The 19,770-nt window shown below is 39.8% G+C and overlaps 1 protein-coding gene across 8 annotated transcripts in view; it reads right to left on the bottom strand.

Moving 5' to 3' along the window:
* Positions 1-19,770, bottom strand: part of LOC141796085 (pleckstrin homology domain-containing family A member 7-like) — a 200,321-nt gene that overhangs the window by 138,536 nt on the left and 42,015 nt on the right. Inside the window, exon 1 of one of the 8 annotated variants that reach the window (XM_074676990.1) lies at positions 1,615-2,594. The exons of the other annotated variants lie outside the window; for them this stretch is intronic. Coding sequence (XP_074533091.1) covers positions 1,615-1,685 — 71 coding nt within the window. The 5' untranslated portion in view covers positions 1,686-2,594. Of the gene's footprint in view, positions 1-1,614; positions 2,595-19,770 lie in introns of those variants that run through there. 8 annotated transcript variants of the gene reach the window in all.

Genomic DNA, 19,770 nt, shown 5'->3' with positions numbered 1-19,770 from the left:
CAAAAAATCTGCTTTATCTTCACAATAAAGACTGAAAAGTGGATTAAAGTAAAAACACAGAAGTTTTTTGTGTTAAAGGAATGTACATGTGGCGTCTTAGTTTTTATTTTCAAGAAACTTACCAATATATTTTTTGAATGGAAAATTTTTAATATCATTAATTTCATAGAATTACAAAAAACATGAAATTTGAAAAATTTGCAGAATTTTTCAAAAGATGAATTTCAGAAAATTTAAATTAAAAAAATTTGCAAAAATTTCTTCAATATGCAAAGAAATTTAAAAATTGTAATCTAAAAAGTTTGCTAAATTTTCAAAAAAATAAAAAATAAAAATAAAAAATAGCCTTTTTTTAAAAAAGATGAAATTTTAATAATTTAAAAAAAAAAAATGTAGAAACTCAAAAAATGTTAGATTTGCCAAAATTTCAAAAATTTGATTACAAAAATCTCAAAAAAATACATTTAAACATCCCCAAAATTAAACAAAAACTTGGAATCAAAGTCCTCTACAATTTCCTAAATTTCCAAATAAACTTAAAATTTAAAAAAACTTGCTTTATATCCCCCCCCAAAAATAGATGCCAATTTTTTCCAAAAAATTAAATTTAAATTATTTTCAAAAATTTGTAAAATAGAAATTTTTTAACAATTTCAAAATTTGGAAAATATTGAAAAAATATTATTTTTTCTCATTTTTGAAAAAATAAATTAAAACAATTTAAAAAAGTTCAAAAGTTTGCAAAAATCTCAAAATATTACATGTAAAAAATCCCCAAATTTTAAAAAATTTGCCAAAATTGGCTTTATTTGCAAATTGATTTAAAAACTGTAATTTTAAAAATTTGCTAAATAAAAAAATAAGCAAATTTTCAAAAATAATGGAACCTTAATAACTTGCAAAAATTTGTACAGCTTAAATAAAGTTTTGATATTTGCAAAAGTTTATAAAATTGCAAGATATTCATTATTCTATTTTTTCTTTGTTTGGGAAAATGAATTAATAAAATTGTAAAAAATGCATAAAGTTCAAAAAAATTGCAAAAACCTCAACAATTGAAAGCTATAAAGGAAGTGAAGATACAATTTTGGATCAACAAAATGTTGACACATGATTTTATTTAGTATCAGTGTCTTTAATCATCAACACCCTCTGTAAGAAAAATAACTATTCTTTATTTTAGTAATATTTTTTAAAACTACAAGGAGCCACTGCAGAGGAGTCAAAGGGCCACATGAGGCTCCAGAGCCACAGGTTGAAGACCCTTGATCTGGTCTAATCCACAACAACAGGTCCTGATCTCTTCTTCAGGCACTGACCAACAAACCTGGATCCTCCTTCGCTACTCTTCACTGAACAAACCGGTTCCTTAACTTTGTTAAAATCAAGTGGCAAACACTCAATCCTGCAAAACCAGTCGGGCCACAACTCAACGACTCAACGACTCAAAGCACCTGGGATTAGCTCACAATGAAGCAGGATGTGTTCCCCACAAAGACTGGATCAACAGCTCTCACATTAACAGTTTTCAGACGTGCAGAAATCAGAGAGCGGGTCAGACTGAGCGCCAACGACCCAGAGGTGACCTCACTGACTAGGGTGGCGGTGGCGTACCTGCAGGGAGCATGGTAGAAAGGAAACCCAGCGTGGGGGATGTGGTTGCAGTATCCAGTCTGGTTCCACATGGTTCCTCGTTTTTCTCTCCACGTGATGAAGATTCACAAGCGGCGCCGCGGCTTCTCTGCTTTCTATTTCTAGTGGCGGGGAGTCAGACCCGGGGCTGCTGGGAGTCACATTAATCAGCGTCTCTCCTCTCCACTCTCCAGTGGCTCCATGGGGAGGAGGAGAGCGGTGGCGAGAAGAAAAGGAGGAAGAAGATGAGGTGAGAAACTGAGGAGGGGGTGGGGTGATGTCAGGTGATGTCAGGTGAGTCAGGTCTGTTGTGGTTTCACACACCTGGAAATGAAGCCGACCCCCCTCCTGACTAAGCCAGGACTACTCAGCAGAGTCTCAGACGACCGCCCCAGGTGAGGTCTGACATCACACCTCTAATCCCCGACTGAGCCACTCATTGTCCCAGGTGTAACCAGGTAGATCGGGTGTCCTCGCTGAGCTGTGGTTCCCGCCTCCTAAATCACACGTCTCCACCGTCCATGGTGAGGATCCGGCTCGCGCTCCGAGGATGTCCGACCTCTCAGACGCAGATCCACATCAGACAGAGAGCCGCAGAGTCCAGAGACACCCAGCAGCCCCTGAATCCTCCTTCACGCGCGGCGTATCCCTCCAAAGTTTACATCCCACAGAAATCCATCCGCAATCGACGGAGTGAGATAAAATCTACAGCGTCCTGCTCTCCTGGATCCAGTTTCTCTCTGAGGACGCCGGCTTCAGCTCCAGCGCTTGTTCCCCCAATCACAGGCTTCCCACCGGCGCTCAGAGCAGCAGCAGCAGCGGTGCACGGCGCTGAATGACTGAGCACGCTCACAGAGAGACGGAGAGAGACGGAGAGGAAGGAGGAGGAGACAGAGAGGGAGAAGAGGAGGAAGAGGTAAACAGAGCGGAGCTACATTCCTTTTCCTGCAACACTCTCAGCGGGCAGAAACACACTGACGGAGAGAGAGTGTGTGTGTGTGTGTGTGTGTGTGTGTGTGTGTGTGTGTGTGTGTGTGTGTGTGTGTGAGAGAGAGAGAGAGAGAGGAGGAGAGAGCTGTGTTTACATGCAGACAGAAAATGTGATCACTGTGATTTAAGAGAAAGGCAGACCTGAGAGCGTCGCTGTAAACACCTTCACCTGTCCTCTGCCGGAGCAGGTAGGATGGAGTCAGCTGTCAGGAGGAGATGACCACGAAGAACACACACACACACACACACACACACACACACACTTAACCTACACTGAGGATATCAGGGGTGGTGTATAGTGAACGGGTTGTGATGTGAATGATGTTATCAAAAAGTTAAAAAAACAAAACATCTGTTCGCACAGAGCAGATCAGGCTGGACAGGAAGTCAGGAACTGAAACCACATTAATACGCCCAGGGACTTTCAAAATAAAACTCACTGTGTCAACACCACATTATCAGTTAACTTTACGACGACCACAAACCATATTCACCGATATCAATATTGGTAAAAAAAAAAAATAACAAAAACAATCTGAGATGATGCGTGGAGGTAGTTCAGAGAGAAAGAGCGGCACAAACGTGAGAAAAGACGACCATGGAGAGGATCAAAGGATGGAGCGCCCGAGAGAAACGCGATCAAAATAAGTACGTTTGTCTGTTTTTGGATCAAAAACAGGAAGAGAGACATAAAAGAAGAGAGTCCACTCTTCTTAGGGAGTTTTGGTGTTTACAGAGTTGGAGAAAACAAGATTATTTGGGTCTTGAAAACTTGTTCAAGATGCTCTGAAAATAGCAGCAGCTAATGAGTAAATATCGGCCGGTGTCAGAAATTACCGTCACTGTTAACTGAAATTTGATGTAACAAAAAGAAGGATTACTCATGCTGGTATCGGTCTGAAAAAAGCGTCATTTATTTTTTAATTAGAAATTTTGGAAGTTTTTTAAGAAAATTTTGCACCTTTTTTGATTTTTATTTTTTCTATTTTTCTTTCAAATTTTGTGAAAAATGGGAATTTAAAAAATATTTCTTTTTTTTTATTCCTGATATTTTTTTGCAAATTATATAAAATATTTTTGAATATAATTTATAATACAATATAATTTAAATTACTTGATTTTTTTTTTTAGTAGGCAAATTTTTTATTTTATTTTATCTTTTTTTTCAAATTTATGAAGTTTTGGTACAATTTTGACATTTTAATGTTTGTTTAATTTTTGCAATTTTTTAACTATTTTTTAGCTTTATTTTTAAATGCATTTTTTATTTCAAAATTTAAAAATGGCATCTTATTGAAATTTCATAGATTTGCAAAATTTATGATTTTTTTTTTTTTAAATGTTTGCAAATCTATTGAAAATAAAAAAGTAAGACACCACATGTACAACTTTATAAACTACATATAAGCCGATACCAATGCTGATACCGATATATCGTGCATCTCCAATACCAGATATCCTATCAGACGGAAACCAGCCATATCTCAAGGTATCTGTACTTGTAAAGACGGTCGATACCAGCAGCTGATACTCAAAGCAAAATTATCTTATGTTGCATAAGTCCTACTCGCCAGTAGTTGGCGCTACATTGCTGCAGTTTGATACCACTGCAAACATGCGTCACATCCTTTTCAGAAAACATGAATAAACCAGATAAAATAATTCACTCTGAGTGTGTCTGAGAAATCTGTGTAAACTGTGTTACCCACTGAAAAAAAAACCCTTCAAATCAGCAATGGTTTGCTCCAAAGTCACATGACCCGAATCAGCTGATGGCCCATCCTTTTTGGTGAGAAAGTGAAGACAGAAGTTGAAGAAAGTGTGTCATGTTTCAGCTCCTACTCATCAATATTTTATCAGAATGATTTTCTGTACATGGGGCGCATTAAAGGTCCCATATTATACAAAATCACTTTAAGTCTTTTAGTGAAACTTGTGGGTCTTTGTCTTTCCTCCCAGCCCACAAAATGTGATATTTAATGACCAAACCTGTTCTTAGTAGAGCTTGTTAATGTAAAATCCTGACCTAAAACCAGCTGTTTGGATTTTGGGGTTTGTCAACGTCAGTGATTCCCTTTTTTGACCAATCAGGAGCAAGTCTGACCTAATTGGTCCACCGGAGCAGATACCCCTGAACCCTCTCCCCGCCCACTTCAGAATGCCAAAGTTGAAGAGCCATCACTGCTCTATTTTTGTCTGTAAACAGCCACATAGCTCCATGCTCAAGCTTCCCATCTCAGAAGAAGACAGACTAAGTGTCTAGAGTTCATTTATCAGGAAATGTTCCAGCTACACTCAGTAAAACTGAGCATGTGTGTGCTAGTCACTTCACGGCCGACTGCTTTTCCAACTTTGGACAGTCCAACAGAGGGCTAGCCAATAGACTGGTCCTGAATCCAGGCGCATTACCAACCATCCTCCAACAAACCTGGGACCCTGGAAATGTGAGTATTTTAAATGCTGTGTGCTGTGGAGCAGATGGAAGAGCTTTTCCTCAGTGTCCCCCCTGTCTCTGTGTTAGCTTCAGGATGCTAACTTTAGCTGCAGGTAGCCTGTTGTTTTAGCCTGTAATGTTACGGTAAACGAGCTTCTCTGTTTTCTAAACATTGTGCACTCGGAGCTCGTGGCGCCGCTCTCAGTGACGTGGAAGAGCGGGGCGGTATCAGCGGTGGCTCATTTACATATGAAGGCCACGCCCACTAAATCAGAGCGTTCTGAACAGAGGGGCTATGAGAGCCTGGAAACAATGCTGCTGTGCTTGATTTATTGGCTTTTTGGACCAAAACATGTTACTACCATTTCATGAAGACATCAATGATCCAGATTAAACTGCAGGAAAGGAGCAGGATATGGGAGCTTTAAGTGACGTACGGCTAAGTCCCACCCACAAACGTGATGAGCCAATCCCAGTGTGTATAGCTCTCCAATACACTCTGCCCATATGTCCACTTGTGACTTTGCTGTAAAAATATAAAGTTTTCTTTAACACTAGAAACACCACTGCAGTCTGACAGATGCTTTGTGATTTTCTCTAACATTAGCTAAAGTTAGCCTAGCATTAGCTCCTAGCTGCATTTTTTGTTTGGGGTTCATCGGCCTGTTTTGTTCTAGTTTCTGTTCTTTGGTGATCATACATCATTGTTAGCTGTTGTCCAAAGGGCTTTTTTGTGAAGCTAATGTTAGCTTCATTAAATTATCTGTAATAGCTGAGATAGCAAAGGTTGGCTAAAATTCTGCTGAATGATTCAGTGTAAACTGCAAATGCTAATATGCATGTAGCTCTGAGACAAACAAAAAGCTCAACACCACAAAGTCTCCATGGATACCAAGGTCAGCAAACCATAGACGTTTTGGCGCTGTGGGCAGGTGACAAGTCTCCTTTGATGAAACTTCACACCGAACTCCAAACTGTGCCTCCTGTGCCTCCTCCAGACTCCAGGATCCTGATTTTCATATCATTTTGATTTGAAAAGTGGACTTTGCACCTCTGCAGTCTCTGCTCTTATCTGATGAGACGCACCTTCGTGTCATGAGATCACCGTCCAGCCATAAAACTGTTGATGAAGCGGATATTTGGCACTGAGAGCGTGTGTGAACGGAGCTGAGTGAGACGGATCAGGGAGACAGAGACCCTAAAAGCAGACTCAGACAGTCGAAGGTGGGTTATTCCTGACTCTGACGCTCTCAGTCAGCACATGAAGCCTGCAGGTGAGAGGTCACCTCTGTGCAGCTCTAACCGAGCTGAGCTGTCTCCCCTCGGAGCGCCGCTCTACTCCACTGCCCCACTAATCAGGGCGCCGCTGTGACCCCGCCACAAGGTCGGCTGGGCTGCACCTGGGGAGCGGCTGGTGACGGAGCTGGCGAGGTGACAGCTTCACTCAGCGCAGGTCAGAGTCCGGACGTGTAAGCTGGTATAAAGAGAGTTTGCACAGGGCGGCGGCGCCGGGAAAAGCTGAAGGAATGCAAAAAGTGGATTAGCTCATAAATAAGTGTTTCCTTTTGAAATCACTGAAGGGATTTTCACCTTGTGACCCTGATAACGCGCTGCTGAGAGCTGCTAATTGGTGCAGAAACGTGACTTGAAGCTTTGAGGGATGTTTGCAGCTTTGGGTTTCCCCTCATCACTCCTGACGCCTCACAGCCCGCTATGGCGCTCTTACTATCATCTTGCATCAGTGTCCCGTGTGAAGTCAAACCCCTCAGCCTAACGAGAGCGGGGGGCTCGTTTCAGAGGCCTGTGGCGCTCACGTTTACTGTTTGTAACCATCCACAGAAAAACCCTGACACAGCCGGGAGACGCTCAGCGTTTGGTCAGGAGGAAGATGAGCTCTGAAAGCACGGCGTCGGATCAGAGACGCTCTGTCCTGGTAGATATCACTTAATCCAATAAAAACCCATGAGGCTGCTTGTCTCTCTGAATTTCACTGGTGATATTTCACTTTAGAGCATCCAGACAGAAGTTAAACTGAGGGCCAGGCACAAAGACGATGATCATCCATCACCGGCTTTTCTTTCTAACACAAAAAAACTGCTTCATCTGTCTTAAGTTTTCCTCTGAACCAAGGGTCTTTAACCTGTGGCTCTGGAGCCTCATGTGGCCCTTTGACTCCTCTGCAGTGTCTCCTTGTAGCTTTAAAAAATATTACTGAAATAAAGAATAGTTATTTTTCTTCCAGAGGGTATTGATGATTAAAGACACTGACACTAAATAAAATCCTGCGTTAACATTTAGTTGAACTAAATCTTCATCCCATCTGTCAATAAAGCCTGCCACCGCTCTACTTCACCTCCTACAACATCAACATCCACCAACTTTCCATGCACCTGTGGCTAACCTCAAGTTTTACAGCCCTGGGAAGATAACTACATCTACAAAAAGACTCATCTGGAAGAAAATACTGGTTTAGAAAAATGAATGAATTTTTTAAAAATAATGGGTTAAGAAGTTTAGTCTATATGTTATAACGTTCAAATTATTTAAAAAAACAAAGAAAATATTGAAAATTTATTACATTTCAATTTTGTTAAAAGTTTTGCAAATTTTTGAAATTTCACAATTAGTCAGAGTTTTTGCAGTTTTAACATTTCTTGGAGATTTTGGCAATTTTTAATTTTTTTTTAAACTTTTTTTTTGAATTTCAGAAAACAATAAACTTTGTAAAAAGAAATTGAGAATTTCTAAACTATTGCAAATTTCAATTTGTGAATTCCTGCTATTTTTGGAAATATTACAAAACCAATTTTCCCAAATTATTTGAAATACTTAATTTTTTTTTTTTTTAATTTATGAAATTTTTATACATTTTTGACATTTCAATTTTTTTTTTTTAATTTTGCACATTTTTACACGTTTAAGCATCATTTTTTTAAAGGTATTTTTTTTTGGAAATTTAAAATTGGAAGGTTGTTGAAATTTCATAAATTTGCAAAATGTAATTTGTTTTACAATTTTTTTTTCAAACGTGCAAATTTATTGAAAATATAAAACTAAGACACCACTATGTACCATTATTTTTTAAGCCTAAAAAAATATGTTAAGGGAATTATTTGCTAGATTTTTTTTACAGTTTTTGGAATTTAATTTTTTTTTTTTTTTTATGAAAGTATGGCATTTTTTGAAGTTTAAAAACTTTTCAGAATTTTACACATTTTTTAGTTACATTTTATTAAGAAATGCATATTATATATATATATATATATATATACATACATATATATATATATATATATATATATATATATATATATATATATATATATATATATATATATATATATATATTTATATATATATATATATATATATATATTTTTTTTTTATTTTTTTTTTTGTAATTTTTTTTTTTTTTTTTTTAATTTTGGAGCTTAAAAACACTTCATTATTTGAGCATATTTATGAAATTTATGGTATTACAAATGTTTTCACTTAAAAAATATTTGCAAATTTGTAAATATATATACATATATATAAATATATATCTTTAATTTTATAAACACAAAAAATATATTGTAGACTTTTATTCACTTGATATTTACTATGTTTAGAATATTTTACACTCTTGGGTTCATAGTGAAGAGTAGATTTTTTTTCTCCTAAATGACTTTAATCCAGCTGAGTTGAGGAAAAATGGCTCCTATGAAAGTGAAGGTTGCAGACCCCTGGTTGTTTGAATCCTTTCTTCCTCATCGTCGCAGCAAAAACATCAGATTTCCATAATCTACAGAGAACATCAGCGTACATCCTGCTTGCATTCAGCGTTAGAGTCATAGGAGGGTGAAGTGTTACCACAGAGGTTTAAAAGAGCTCTGAAACCTTCAGTCCTCTCCAGGTCTCATCAGGAGTTTGATTTCTGATGAGTGTCATAGTCTGATCTGAGTTTGTGACAGAAAGGTGAGAGCTGCACAGGCCCAGGAAACCAGGGATGACGTGAAACTATTGCACTGTGCAGTGGTGGTGATGACAAAATGTGGACGCAGCTGTGACTGATGTAAACAGAGAAGAGGTCACAACATGTGACGGCACATCTCCGTCTGACGCAGGTCACACACCTTCATCCTTTACAGGAACTGGAGCACAGATGAAGATGTGGCTCTGAATCAGAGGCAGGGAGGAGAAAAGACAGAGCAGAGGGAGGAAAGGAGGAGAGGGAGGAGAAAACCAGCAGCAGGAGGAGGAGGAAGGAGGAGCCGCTTTGTTTTGTTGTGAAATTTAATTTCAGCACAATCTGAGCACGCTCCAAAACACAGGAGAGCTCTGCTGCAGCCTTCCTCCTCCTCCTCCTCCGTCTGTCTTTACTCTGTCTGTTTGAAGAGGCAGGTGGAGGTGACCCCACATCCTCCACCCAAACACACACACACACACACACACACTCAGTGGACAATCTGCACACACTCACAGATGTTAGGTACACACACAGATCTCTATATGTACAATAATGTATACACAGAAACATGACACACACTCCACACACTGAGTGTAAACACACACACACACACACACACACACACACACACAGAGCAGTCGTCATGGCGCTGACAGCTGACAGCTGTGGTGAATGGTTATGTCAGTGGGTGAGATGGCAGCGCTGTGATTGGGTTTCTGGTTCGGCTTATCAGGCTTTTACAGCCTGAACCCCTCCATGGCAACACACACACACACACACACACACACACACACACACACACACACACCTCCTTTTCCTTGCTGCCAAGGTCACACCTGAGCTTATTTCCCTGTGAATGTATAAAAGCACAGCTCCCGCTCCGTCTGCTCGGCCCGTCTGAGCCGCCCTCAGAATCTAAACAGAAAACAGAATAAAGCTGGTTCTGGATCAATACCATCGACTGGAGCCCGGCCCGGTGTCTGTGGTTCTGAAGTGGAAGCTCGCAGCCTTTTCTCTGCAGAGGAAGTGAAACCTCCAGGAGCTCACACTCTCACCTCACAGACGACACTTTACACAAACCAGACACCAAAACTTTACTAAACTGTTCCTCAGTCAGCATCAAACCTCCCTCTGTGTGTGTGTGTGTGTGTGTGTGTGTGTGTGTGTGTGTGTGTGTGTGTGTGTGTGTGTGTGTGTGTGTGTGTGTGTGTGTGTGTGTGTGTTTCTCTTTACAGTTTGGGAATAAATCCAAACCTCAGAGTGAATTCTCGGAGCATTACCCGTCGCTCTCTGCGCTGTCGGCTCCGTCTGAAGGTCAAACTCAGGAGCTGAACTCTCTGATCATTTTCACACAGAAAACTCCAAAGTTTAAGAACTGCCAAGTTTTCTTTTATTATTTTTTTTTATATAAAATTAGGACTTTCAGGTTGAGCTGCTTTAAATGGTTCGAAGTACGGTGGCTGAAAGGCGTCAAATGATGTGCAACAGCCACAAAACACGTTAAAAAAGTCACAAAATGAAGACTAAACCCACAACTTAATTGAGCAAGGCACAACTTGAATGCAAAAAAGGCTCAACACAAATGCAAAAAGCCACAACTTGAATCCAAAAAACCACAATACAAATCCAAAAGCCACAGCATGAATGCAAAAGCCACAACTTGAATGCAAAAGCCACAACTTGAATGCAAAAAGCCATTTGAAGAAAGCAAAGAGCCACAACATGAATGCAAAAAGCCACAACATTAATGCAAAAAGCCACAACTTGAATGCAAAAAGCCACATCTCAAATGCAAAAGGCCACAACATGAATGCGAAAAGCCACAACATGAATGCAAAAAGCCATTTTACAAATGCAAAAAGCCACAACATGAATGCAAAAGCCACAACTTGAATGCAAAAAGCCACAGCATGAATGCAAAAGCAGCAATATGAATGCAAAAAGCCACAACTCGAATGCAAAAAGCCACAACATGAATGCAAAAGCCACAACTTGAATGCAAAAAGCCACAACATTAATGCAAAAAGCCATTTTACAAATGCAAAAAGCCACAACATGAATGCAAAAGGCCACAACATGAATGCGAAAAGCCACAACATGAATGCAAAAAGCCATTTTACAAATGCAAAAAGCCACAACATGAATGCAAAAGCCACAACTTGAATGCAAAAAGCCACAGCATGAATGCAAAAAGCCACAACGTGAATGCAAAAGCCACAACTTGAATGCAAAAAGCCACAACATTAATGCAAAAAGCCATTTTACAAATGCAAAGTGCCACAACATGAATGCAAAAGGCCACAACATGAATGCGAAAAGCCACAGCATGAATGCAAAAAGCCATTTTACAAATGCAAAAAGCCACAACATGAATGCAAAAGCCACAACTTGAATGCAAAAAGCCACAGCATGAATGCAAAGAGCCACAATATGAATGCAAAAGCAGCAATATGAATGCAAAAAGCCACAACATTAATGCAAAAAGCCATTTTACAAATGCAAAAAGCCACAACATGAATGCAAAAGCCACAACATGAATGCAAAAAGCCACAACTCGAATGCAAAAAGCCACAACGTGAATGCAAAAGCCACAACTTGAATGCAAAAAGCCACAACATTAATGCAAAAAGCCATTTTACAAATGCAAAGTGCCACAACATGAATGCAAAAGGCCACAACATGAATGCGAAAAGCCACAACATGAATGCAAAAAGCCATTTTACAAATGCAAAAAGCCACAACATGAATGCAAAAGCCACAACTTGAATGCAAAAAGCCACAGCATGAATGCAAAGAGCCACAACATGAATGCAAAAGCAGCAATATGAATGCAAAAAGCCACAACTCGAATGCAAAAAGCCACAACATGAATGCAAAAGCCACAACTTGAATGCAAAAAGCCACAACATGAATGCAAAAGCCACAACTTGAATGCAAAAAGCCACAGCATGAATGCAAAGAGCCATTTTACAAATGCAAAAAGCCACAACATGAATGCAAAAGGCCACAACATTAATGCGAAAAGCCACAACATGAATGCAAAAAGCCATTTTACAAATGCAAAAAGCCACAACATGAATGCAAAAGCCACAACTTGAATGCAAAAAGCCACACCATGAATGCAAAGAGCCATTTTACAAATGCAAAAAACCACAACATGAATGCAAAAGCCACATCTCAAATGCAAAAAGCCACAGCATGAATGCGAAAAGGCACAAAATGAATGCAAAAAGCCAAAACATGATTTCAATAGCATCCTTTTTCGCACAACCAACAACCACCTCAACAAACTCCAGTATATACAAAACTCTGCTGCCCGCCTCCTCACCCGTACCCGTTCCCGTGAACACATAACTCCCATTCTTCATGATCTCCACTGGCTCCCCGTCCATTACCGTATCCGGTTTAAAATCCTCCTTCTCACTCACAAAGCACTCCATAACCAGGCCCCTCCATACCTTACTGACATGCTCCACCCCTACACCCCTTCCTGCACCCTCTGTTCTTCAGTAGCAAACCTCCTCCCCGTCCCTAGGACCAAGCACCGAACCTGGGGGGAGAGAGCCTTCTCTGTTGCTGCCCCCTCCCTTTGGAACTCACTCCCACAACACCCCCGTGATACTGCTGACCTCACCGCCTTCAAAACAAAACTCAAAACTCACCTGTTTCGCATAGCTTTTAATTTAACAACCCCCCGCAACTGAACTTGCTTTTACTCTACACCTTTGAATTGTTTTTGTCTCGTCTTCTTTTCTATACATGTCTTTCTTTTGTTATCTCATTGTTTTTGTATCTGTTTTTAAACTTGTTTTTTTTATACTGCTTTTACCTTGTAAAGCAACTTTGAGAACTTGAAAAGCGCTCTATAAATAAAATGTATTATTATTATTATTATTCAAAAGCCACAAAATGAAAGCAAAAGCCACAACATAAATGCAAAAAGCCACAAAATGAAAGCAAAAGCCACAACATAAATGCAAAAAGCCACAACATGAATGCAAAAGCCACAACACAAATCATGAGGTTACAACAAAAATCCGAAAGCCACGACTTTAACGCAAAAAGCCATCACATGAATGCAAAAAGCCACAACATAAATTAAGCAGCCACAACATGAAATGAAAAGCCACAGCAGAACAGAAGTACAGCCACTACAGACCTCTTTTAATGTCTGTCGTGTTGTTGCTTTTGAAAATCGTCTGACACCTCCTGACCTCTGTCCAGGAGGAAGTCAGGAACAGTCAGAGGTTAAGAATCAGGGACGTCTCCATACAGTTTTTTGACTTCCGATCTGATCCGATTTTTTTATGTTATGTTTTGCTGACACAGATCTGATCCTTTTCTCTGATGAATGCCGTACTCTGTTTGGTGCAGTGGCGATTGCTCTAATACTGTAAGTGAAGCTCAGCTTCCCCTAAAATGTCCCTAAAAAGTGTTGATCTGTTCTGCTGTGTGAACATTTCATTGATAAAATCTGAGCTAGAATTCCTTCATCTTTAGTTCAGAATCAGCTCCTATCACAGGTAACTGGCTCCACCTCCTTCTCATTCATCCCCGCAGCGTCTCAGCGCTTTAACACAGGCGGACGCTGAGCGTCTTCTGACTTCAGCGGGGAAGCATAGAGTGGGTTGTTCCACTGTGGAAACTGGACGGTCATTGGATAAACGCTGGGCTTTGTCCCGCCCATCGGACGCTCAGCGTCTCTGGGGGTCTATGAGGCAGTGGGCTGGCCTGGACGCTGGGCTTCTGCATGATGATTGGATGATCTGTCTGAGGCTGAATCCCTTTTTGATTGACAGTGAAATGAGCCAGTCAGAGATCTTGAAGTATAACCCTCCACCAGAGCATCTTCTCAGTTTTACAGTCAGTTGTTCTGGACTGATCCAGAGGTTTTATCAATCCCCAGCGAGTTTACCTTTCTTAAAAACGACGAGCGTTGTGTTTAAAGATTCTCTCTCTTTTCACCAATAAGCAGCTACAGCTACAGCTGCGGAGCTTCTCCCCCTGTCACTCACACTTACAGCCTGACGTAGTCTCATGTAGCAGCTCCAGCTGATAACAAGCTGACACCGAGGGTAGAATTTACGTTTATATGACTGACCAGCAGCCGCCACTGGTTTGGTGACTCTGTCGTAAATGATGAATCATATTTGTTGTATTACAGTGAGCCCTGTTGGTTCCTCCTCGTCTCACTTTAGAAATGCTGCAGAGGCTGTTTTACTATCGTTGTTTTCCAAATAGGAGTTGTCCCACACAGCGGACATGTTTGCAAGGTTTGATTAACAGCAGCCATAAAGCGTGACGGTGCTGAAAACACGTAAAAACTTGATTTTCCTTATCACGTGACTGATGCTGTCCGATCCTTAAAAAAAGTCACATCGGACGCTGATACTGATCAGTGAATTGGATCAGGACATCTTTATAAAGACTAAAGGTAAGGTTACCCCAGACTGGAAAACAGTCATATTTCTCAGCTTACACAGGTTGTTGCACCTGTAATTTATGTTTGTGTGTGTGTGTGTGTGTTGTCAGAGGGATGTGTGTGTGCTTAAAGTGAGAAAAAGTGACACACTCCTCCTGTGGAGCCCATTATCCGGCTCGTATAATTCACCAACACACTCTGAGCCTCTGGAGACGCTTCACTCGCTCAGTGACGCAATCAGACTCTGCATGCGTGTGTGTGTGTGTGTGTGTGTGTGTGTGTGTGTGTGTGTGTGTGTGTGTGTGTGTGTGTGTGTGTGTGTGTGTGTGTGTGTGTGTTTATGTGTGGAAACGCATGTGTGTGAGTGTCCCCGGGGATCTTTTTGATCCAGATTCTTCAATCTTCATTCACACACACACACAGAAACACACACACACACACACACACAGTCCTCCTATTAATACTCCCTCTCTGAGCTCCTCTCTTTCGCTGCGCCGCGAGGCCTCGCATCTCGCCATCTCACCAGCTACAACACCACGCCACAATTAGCCGAGTCTTCCCCGGGCTGACGAGGGCCGGATCAGATCCAGAGTCTTCAAAGGAGGAGGATTCAGAGGGTTTGACGGCTCGCCCGTATCAGATTATCAGAGGAAGCTTTAACACTGAACAACAGGAGTAAAACAGAGATCCACGCTCCCTGAGGCGCGTCTGGTGGTGTTATCTCATCACACAGGGAGAGGACGTGACGGCGGCTGAGGAAACCTCTGTGCTGACCAGATTTACCTGACTGGAGGGGATAACACTGGAGATAATATCTGTGGTAAACTGTCACATTTTGGTTGATGTGTGATGGAGAGAAACTGACAACACCTGAGCTGCTTTTTACGCCTTCTGATCAGAGTTTACACCTTCCCTGTTTCCTGAAGGAGTCGGAGCATTAAAAACCTGAAAAAGATAAAAACCGAACTCTGTGGCGTGCACAGAAGCTGTCACGGTGTAATGTGTTGAAAAGAAGAAGGACTCGTTCCCTCAGTCTGTTCCTGTTGTTAACAAACAGTTCCCAAAGTGACTCACAAAAACACATCGTTACCCCGTGTCTCTACGTTCTTTCCTCATAAATATTGTTTAAAAAGTTTGTTTGATTGAAAATAAAAATGATTATGTTGTTAAAGCTTGAGAATTTGGCTATAGATTGAATAAATCATCCATCAAATTCAACTTTAACTGAATAAGACAAAAAAATATTTATTTGCGATTAAAATGATTAATTATGATCAACTGTGATTAATTGCGATTAATCGCGATTAATTCATTACAAACCTCTAATTAATTATTCGGGGTGTGTGATACCACTTAGCTGGGTGACAAAAATGTGTTGTTTTTTTTCTTTGAAGAGTCTAATCTCTTCCTTACGCTACCTCCCAACATAATTTACGATCCCTGTAAAAAATACACAAGAACGTCAGCTGTCAATCATTGTTAAACATGACGTAAAACCTCGTTTTTAACCTCGTATAACTAATGAAAACAAAACTTTTCAGAAAAAAGAGGACTTGGATACAAGACAGCCAAATGATATCTTCAAATCACCACAACAATCAGACGTGAGAAACATTTCTACCAGGTGGATTAATTTTTTAAAGTTTGACCACAGCCCATCTGGAATGACTGGGGAGATGGATTTTTAACCTATACTGCAGCCAGCCACCAGGGGGAGCAGTTTTTGAAGCAACCTCACTTCAAGCCGAGCAAGATGACGTCCATTTTTTTACAGTCTGTGATCAGAACTCATGAAGGCTGTTGATACCAGCAGCTGCTACATTGCTGCAGTTTGACACTGCTGTAAATACGCGTCAGATCCTGTTCAGACAACATGAATGAACCAGGGAGAGTGAACAGTTAAACTGTTTTATTTTATTCTTAAGTTGATTAAAAAAATACTAAAACTCTGGGAGCTGTTTGTTTTATTTTGTACTTTTATCAATTATTAAAAAGAAATTGGAAACTTAGAGTGACGAGTGTCTTTCGAGAGCCTAGAAATAATTAGGAATGGGAATTGATAAGATTTTGTCAATACCGATGCCCTTATTGATCTAATTCTTTATCGATTCCCTTATCAATTCCTGTTGTGAATTTTCTTGGTATAAAAAGTATCTTTACAGGTTTTCTGTGTCAACAATATTTAATTGAGTTTTTACTGTAAGTGATTAAATGTAATTGGTCCCTGAGTCTGGATATGTCTGGGCATAATTAAACAGAAACTGGTCAAAATTTCACACAATGTGACGTTGATGTTCTGTGTTGTATTATATTAATAAGTAAAGTAGGCCATCTAGTGTCTCAAAGTGGTTATAGCAATTGTTTAAGTTGTTTGGAACCTTTCTGTCAGCCGTTAGCCTTTCATTAGCCTGTTAGCTTTTAGCATTTAAAATTCTCAGTATTTTTTACAAAGAGTTGATGTGATATGTTTCTGTGATGAAAGTTGAAATTCTATTCTGAAGCTGAAGTTATACTGATGTATGCTAACTGCTAGCATATCAATGCAGTTTCCCATATACATTAGCTTCAAGCTAGCACTATTTTGTTATTTTGGTAAATAAGGTGATTTATACCATGTTGAATGTGCTGAATATGAATCTCCTGAGAGAGAGTGATGAACATTTCTTTATGAAGTCAGTTCTTCAGGAAAACTTCAAGCTGAAAATCCTGAATCAGAGTTTTCTTGGGAAATGTTAGCTAACTGCTGCGCTAAGCTAGCTGCAGCAGACTAGTAGACGTAAGGCCCGGTGGCTCTGGCACAATGTAAAGAATTGATAAGAGAATCGTTAAGCACAAAGACTAACGATATCCATGGATTGGAACATTTCTTATCGACTCTAAACAGGAACCGGTTTTCCATTCCCATCCCTAGAAATAACCCTGGTTTGGGCCTGGTACTGATACTTGGTATCCGTACTCACTCATCCTTATTAATTAGATTATTTTTTTATAACTGAGTCTGACCAATAACTTAAAGCTTGGATTCATTTGATTTAGAAAATAAAATAAATCAGTTTTATTCTGTTGGCTCCAGCGTTGACATGAAGCCGACACTGTTAAAAAAAATGCAATTTTACAGGAAAGGGTCTGTAATAATTAAACAGATTTTTCCTGTTTTCTTATAAAACAACAAAATACTATTAGATTTACAGATATTTTCAGTAATTTTACACAGTCAAAAAACAGATTTTTACAGTTATTAACCCTTAATTTTAAAAGTGTTTTTTCTGTTTTTCAAAAACATTATACAAAACTGTGAAATTACAGAAAATATCTGTAAAATGACATACTGGATGGTTTTTTTTAGGTATCATGCCAGCTGAACCCTCCTCACTCATGGTTGCAATTTACTGATAAAAAAAAAAAACCTGTAAAAAAAACGGTAAGGCAGCAAAGTTTTCAGACAGAAACCCTAAAATTACAGCCAAACACTGTAAAAACATGGAACTGGCCGTCTGTGCTCCATTGTGCAGAACCTGTACCCAGGGATTTTTACATTGTGTTTTGTTTTTAATGAACGAGATGTGTTGATTGTCTTTGCTGTGTTGGTCAATTTTTAATAATAATAATGTTATTTGAAGTACACAGCCGGTCCATGCAGTGTTGCACGAGCAGCATGTTCCCCCAATGTAATACTTAAATGTTCAGCAGAGTCTTATATCCCCTCTGTGTGCCCTCCTCACTCACGGTTTCAAAACACCATCACAACAAAAAGGAGTTTGTTGTAAATAACTATTTTCCTGCAGAACTCTTTGCATTGTCACTATATTGAAGGTGTTTGTCTTGAAACTTTGCTGCCAGTGCTTTTTTACACATTTCTTTTTTTACAGTGTGGAGAAGAACTGAGCAACTAAGCACTTTAAAACACAACTGAAAACACATTTCTATTCTTTGGCGTTCAATCCCAACTAAATGAGTAATCTTGTTTTTTTATCTCTTTTTATCTTTTTTATCTTTGTATCTTTTATCCCTTACATTTTATTCCCTTTCCCATCTTTTACTCTACTTTTATTGTTTTTATCCTTAATATAAAGTGTATGAGAGATTGTCTTGTACTCTGTAAAGCACTTTGGTCAACCGAGGTTGTTTTTAAACGTGCTCTATAAATAAACTTTGACTTGACGTGACTTGAAGAAGGCTTCTCAGCTGTTGAAGGTTGAGGTTTTACAGGTCTGAGATCCAGCACTCAGATCACAGACTCAGAGGGCCCTCAGAGACCTGATCGAGGAAGCAGAGCTACTCAGAGAGAAGGACCAGACACGGGTCCGGAGATCAGCTGCAGGGGGCAGCAAGGAGTCATCCCTGCTGTTCTTCCACCATCCTGAGCTGACCCAAGGTTCATCAATGAAGAGCGACCCCCGCTGATGACCCTGCAGCCATACCAAGGGCGTCGTCCCAAGGACGTCGTCCCAAGGGCACCGCCAAGAGCAACAGGCAACAGTGCACTGAAGGAAGCCTCTTACTTGAGCTCCTCTCAGACCGAGAGACAACAACTGATTCAGAGCTTTCAGGTGAGAAGCACTGACAGGCTGGTAAATCTCCACTTTTCTATCGATCAGATTCCGAAACGCACTCGTCCTGTTGAATTAAAGATTAACCAGAAAGAAAGTTGAAAAAAGTACAATGAGTGGGTCAGACAAAAAAAAATCGTAGAAAAATGTCAGATTTTTTTTTACTGACCACAAAGCAAATTCAGAATCCTGCAAATGTTTCTGAAAAAATAAAATAAAATTTGACTCTAACATTGTTGGTTTGGTGTCTTTAAAGAAAAACAAGTAACACCCCAAAAAAGATGCAGGGCTGAGTTTGTCAGAGGTTGAAAAAGCATACAGAGCACAAAGAGATGAAGACAGAAACGTTACATCTGCAGAAACACTGATCCTCTAACTGAAACCACTCACACAGATTTCCAGTAACAGTTTCTGGTTAATGCAGATGAATATTTAAAGCTCCTGTCAGGAGGTTACGGCTGGTTATGAAACAGACTGTAATAAATACTGACGTCTTCATGTGACCTACAAACCAGAGCATCAGAGAGGAGACGAAACGTTTGAAGAGAGATATTTTTACAGCCTGGAACTGCTGCAGGCTCAGTCGACATACAGCACGCTGCAGAGCCAGAGTTTACACTTTTACACTTTTACACACACACTCTGATCAGTTTCATGCTCCAATCAAACCAAGACGTCTGATCGTTGAGGTTGTTAGTTTGCTTCTTTACGTTACGGCTGGTTTTAAACAGATCTCTGGTCCCAGACTGAAGACACACATCTTTCTGAAGTTTCCTCCTCGCCTTGCTGTTTC

This window comes from Halichoeres trimaculatus, unplaced genomic scaffold (genome assembly GCF_033239565.1).
Source record: "Halichoeres trimaculatus isolate MK-OKI-2021-1 unplaced genomic scaffold, fHalTri1.1 fHalTri1_scaffold_10, whole genome shotgun sequence".
Taxonomy (NCBI): Eukaryota; Metazoa; Chordata; class Actinopteri; order Labriformes; family Labridae; genus Halichoeres; species Halichoeres trimaculatus.
Note: the sequence above shows the minus strand (reverse complement) of the source record. Positions and strands in the feature narration are given on the sequence as shown.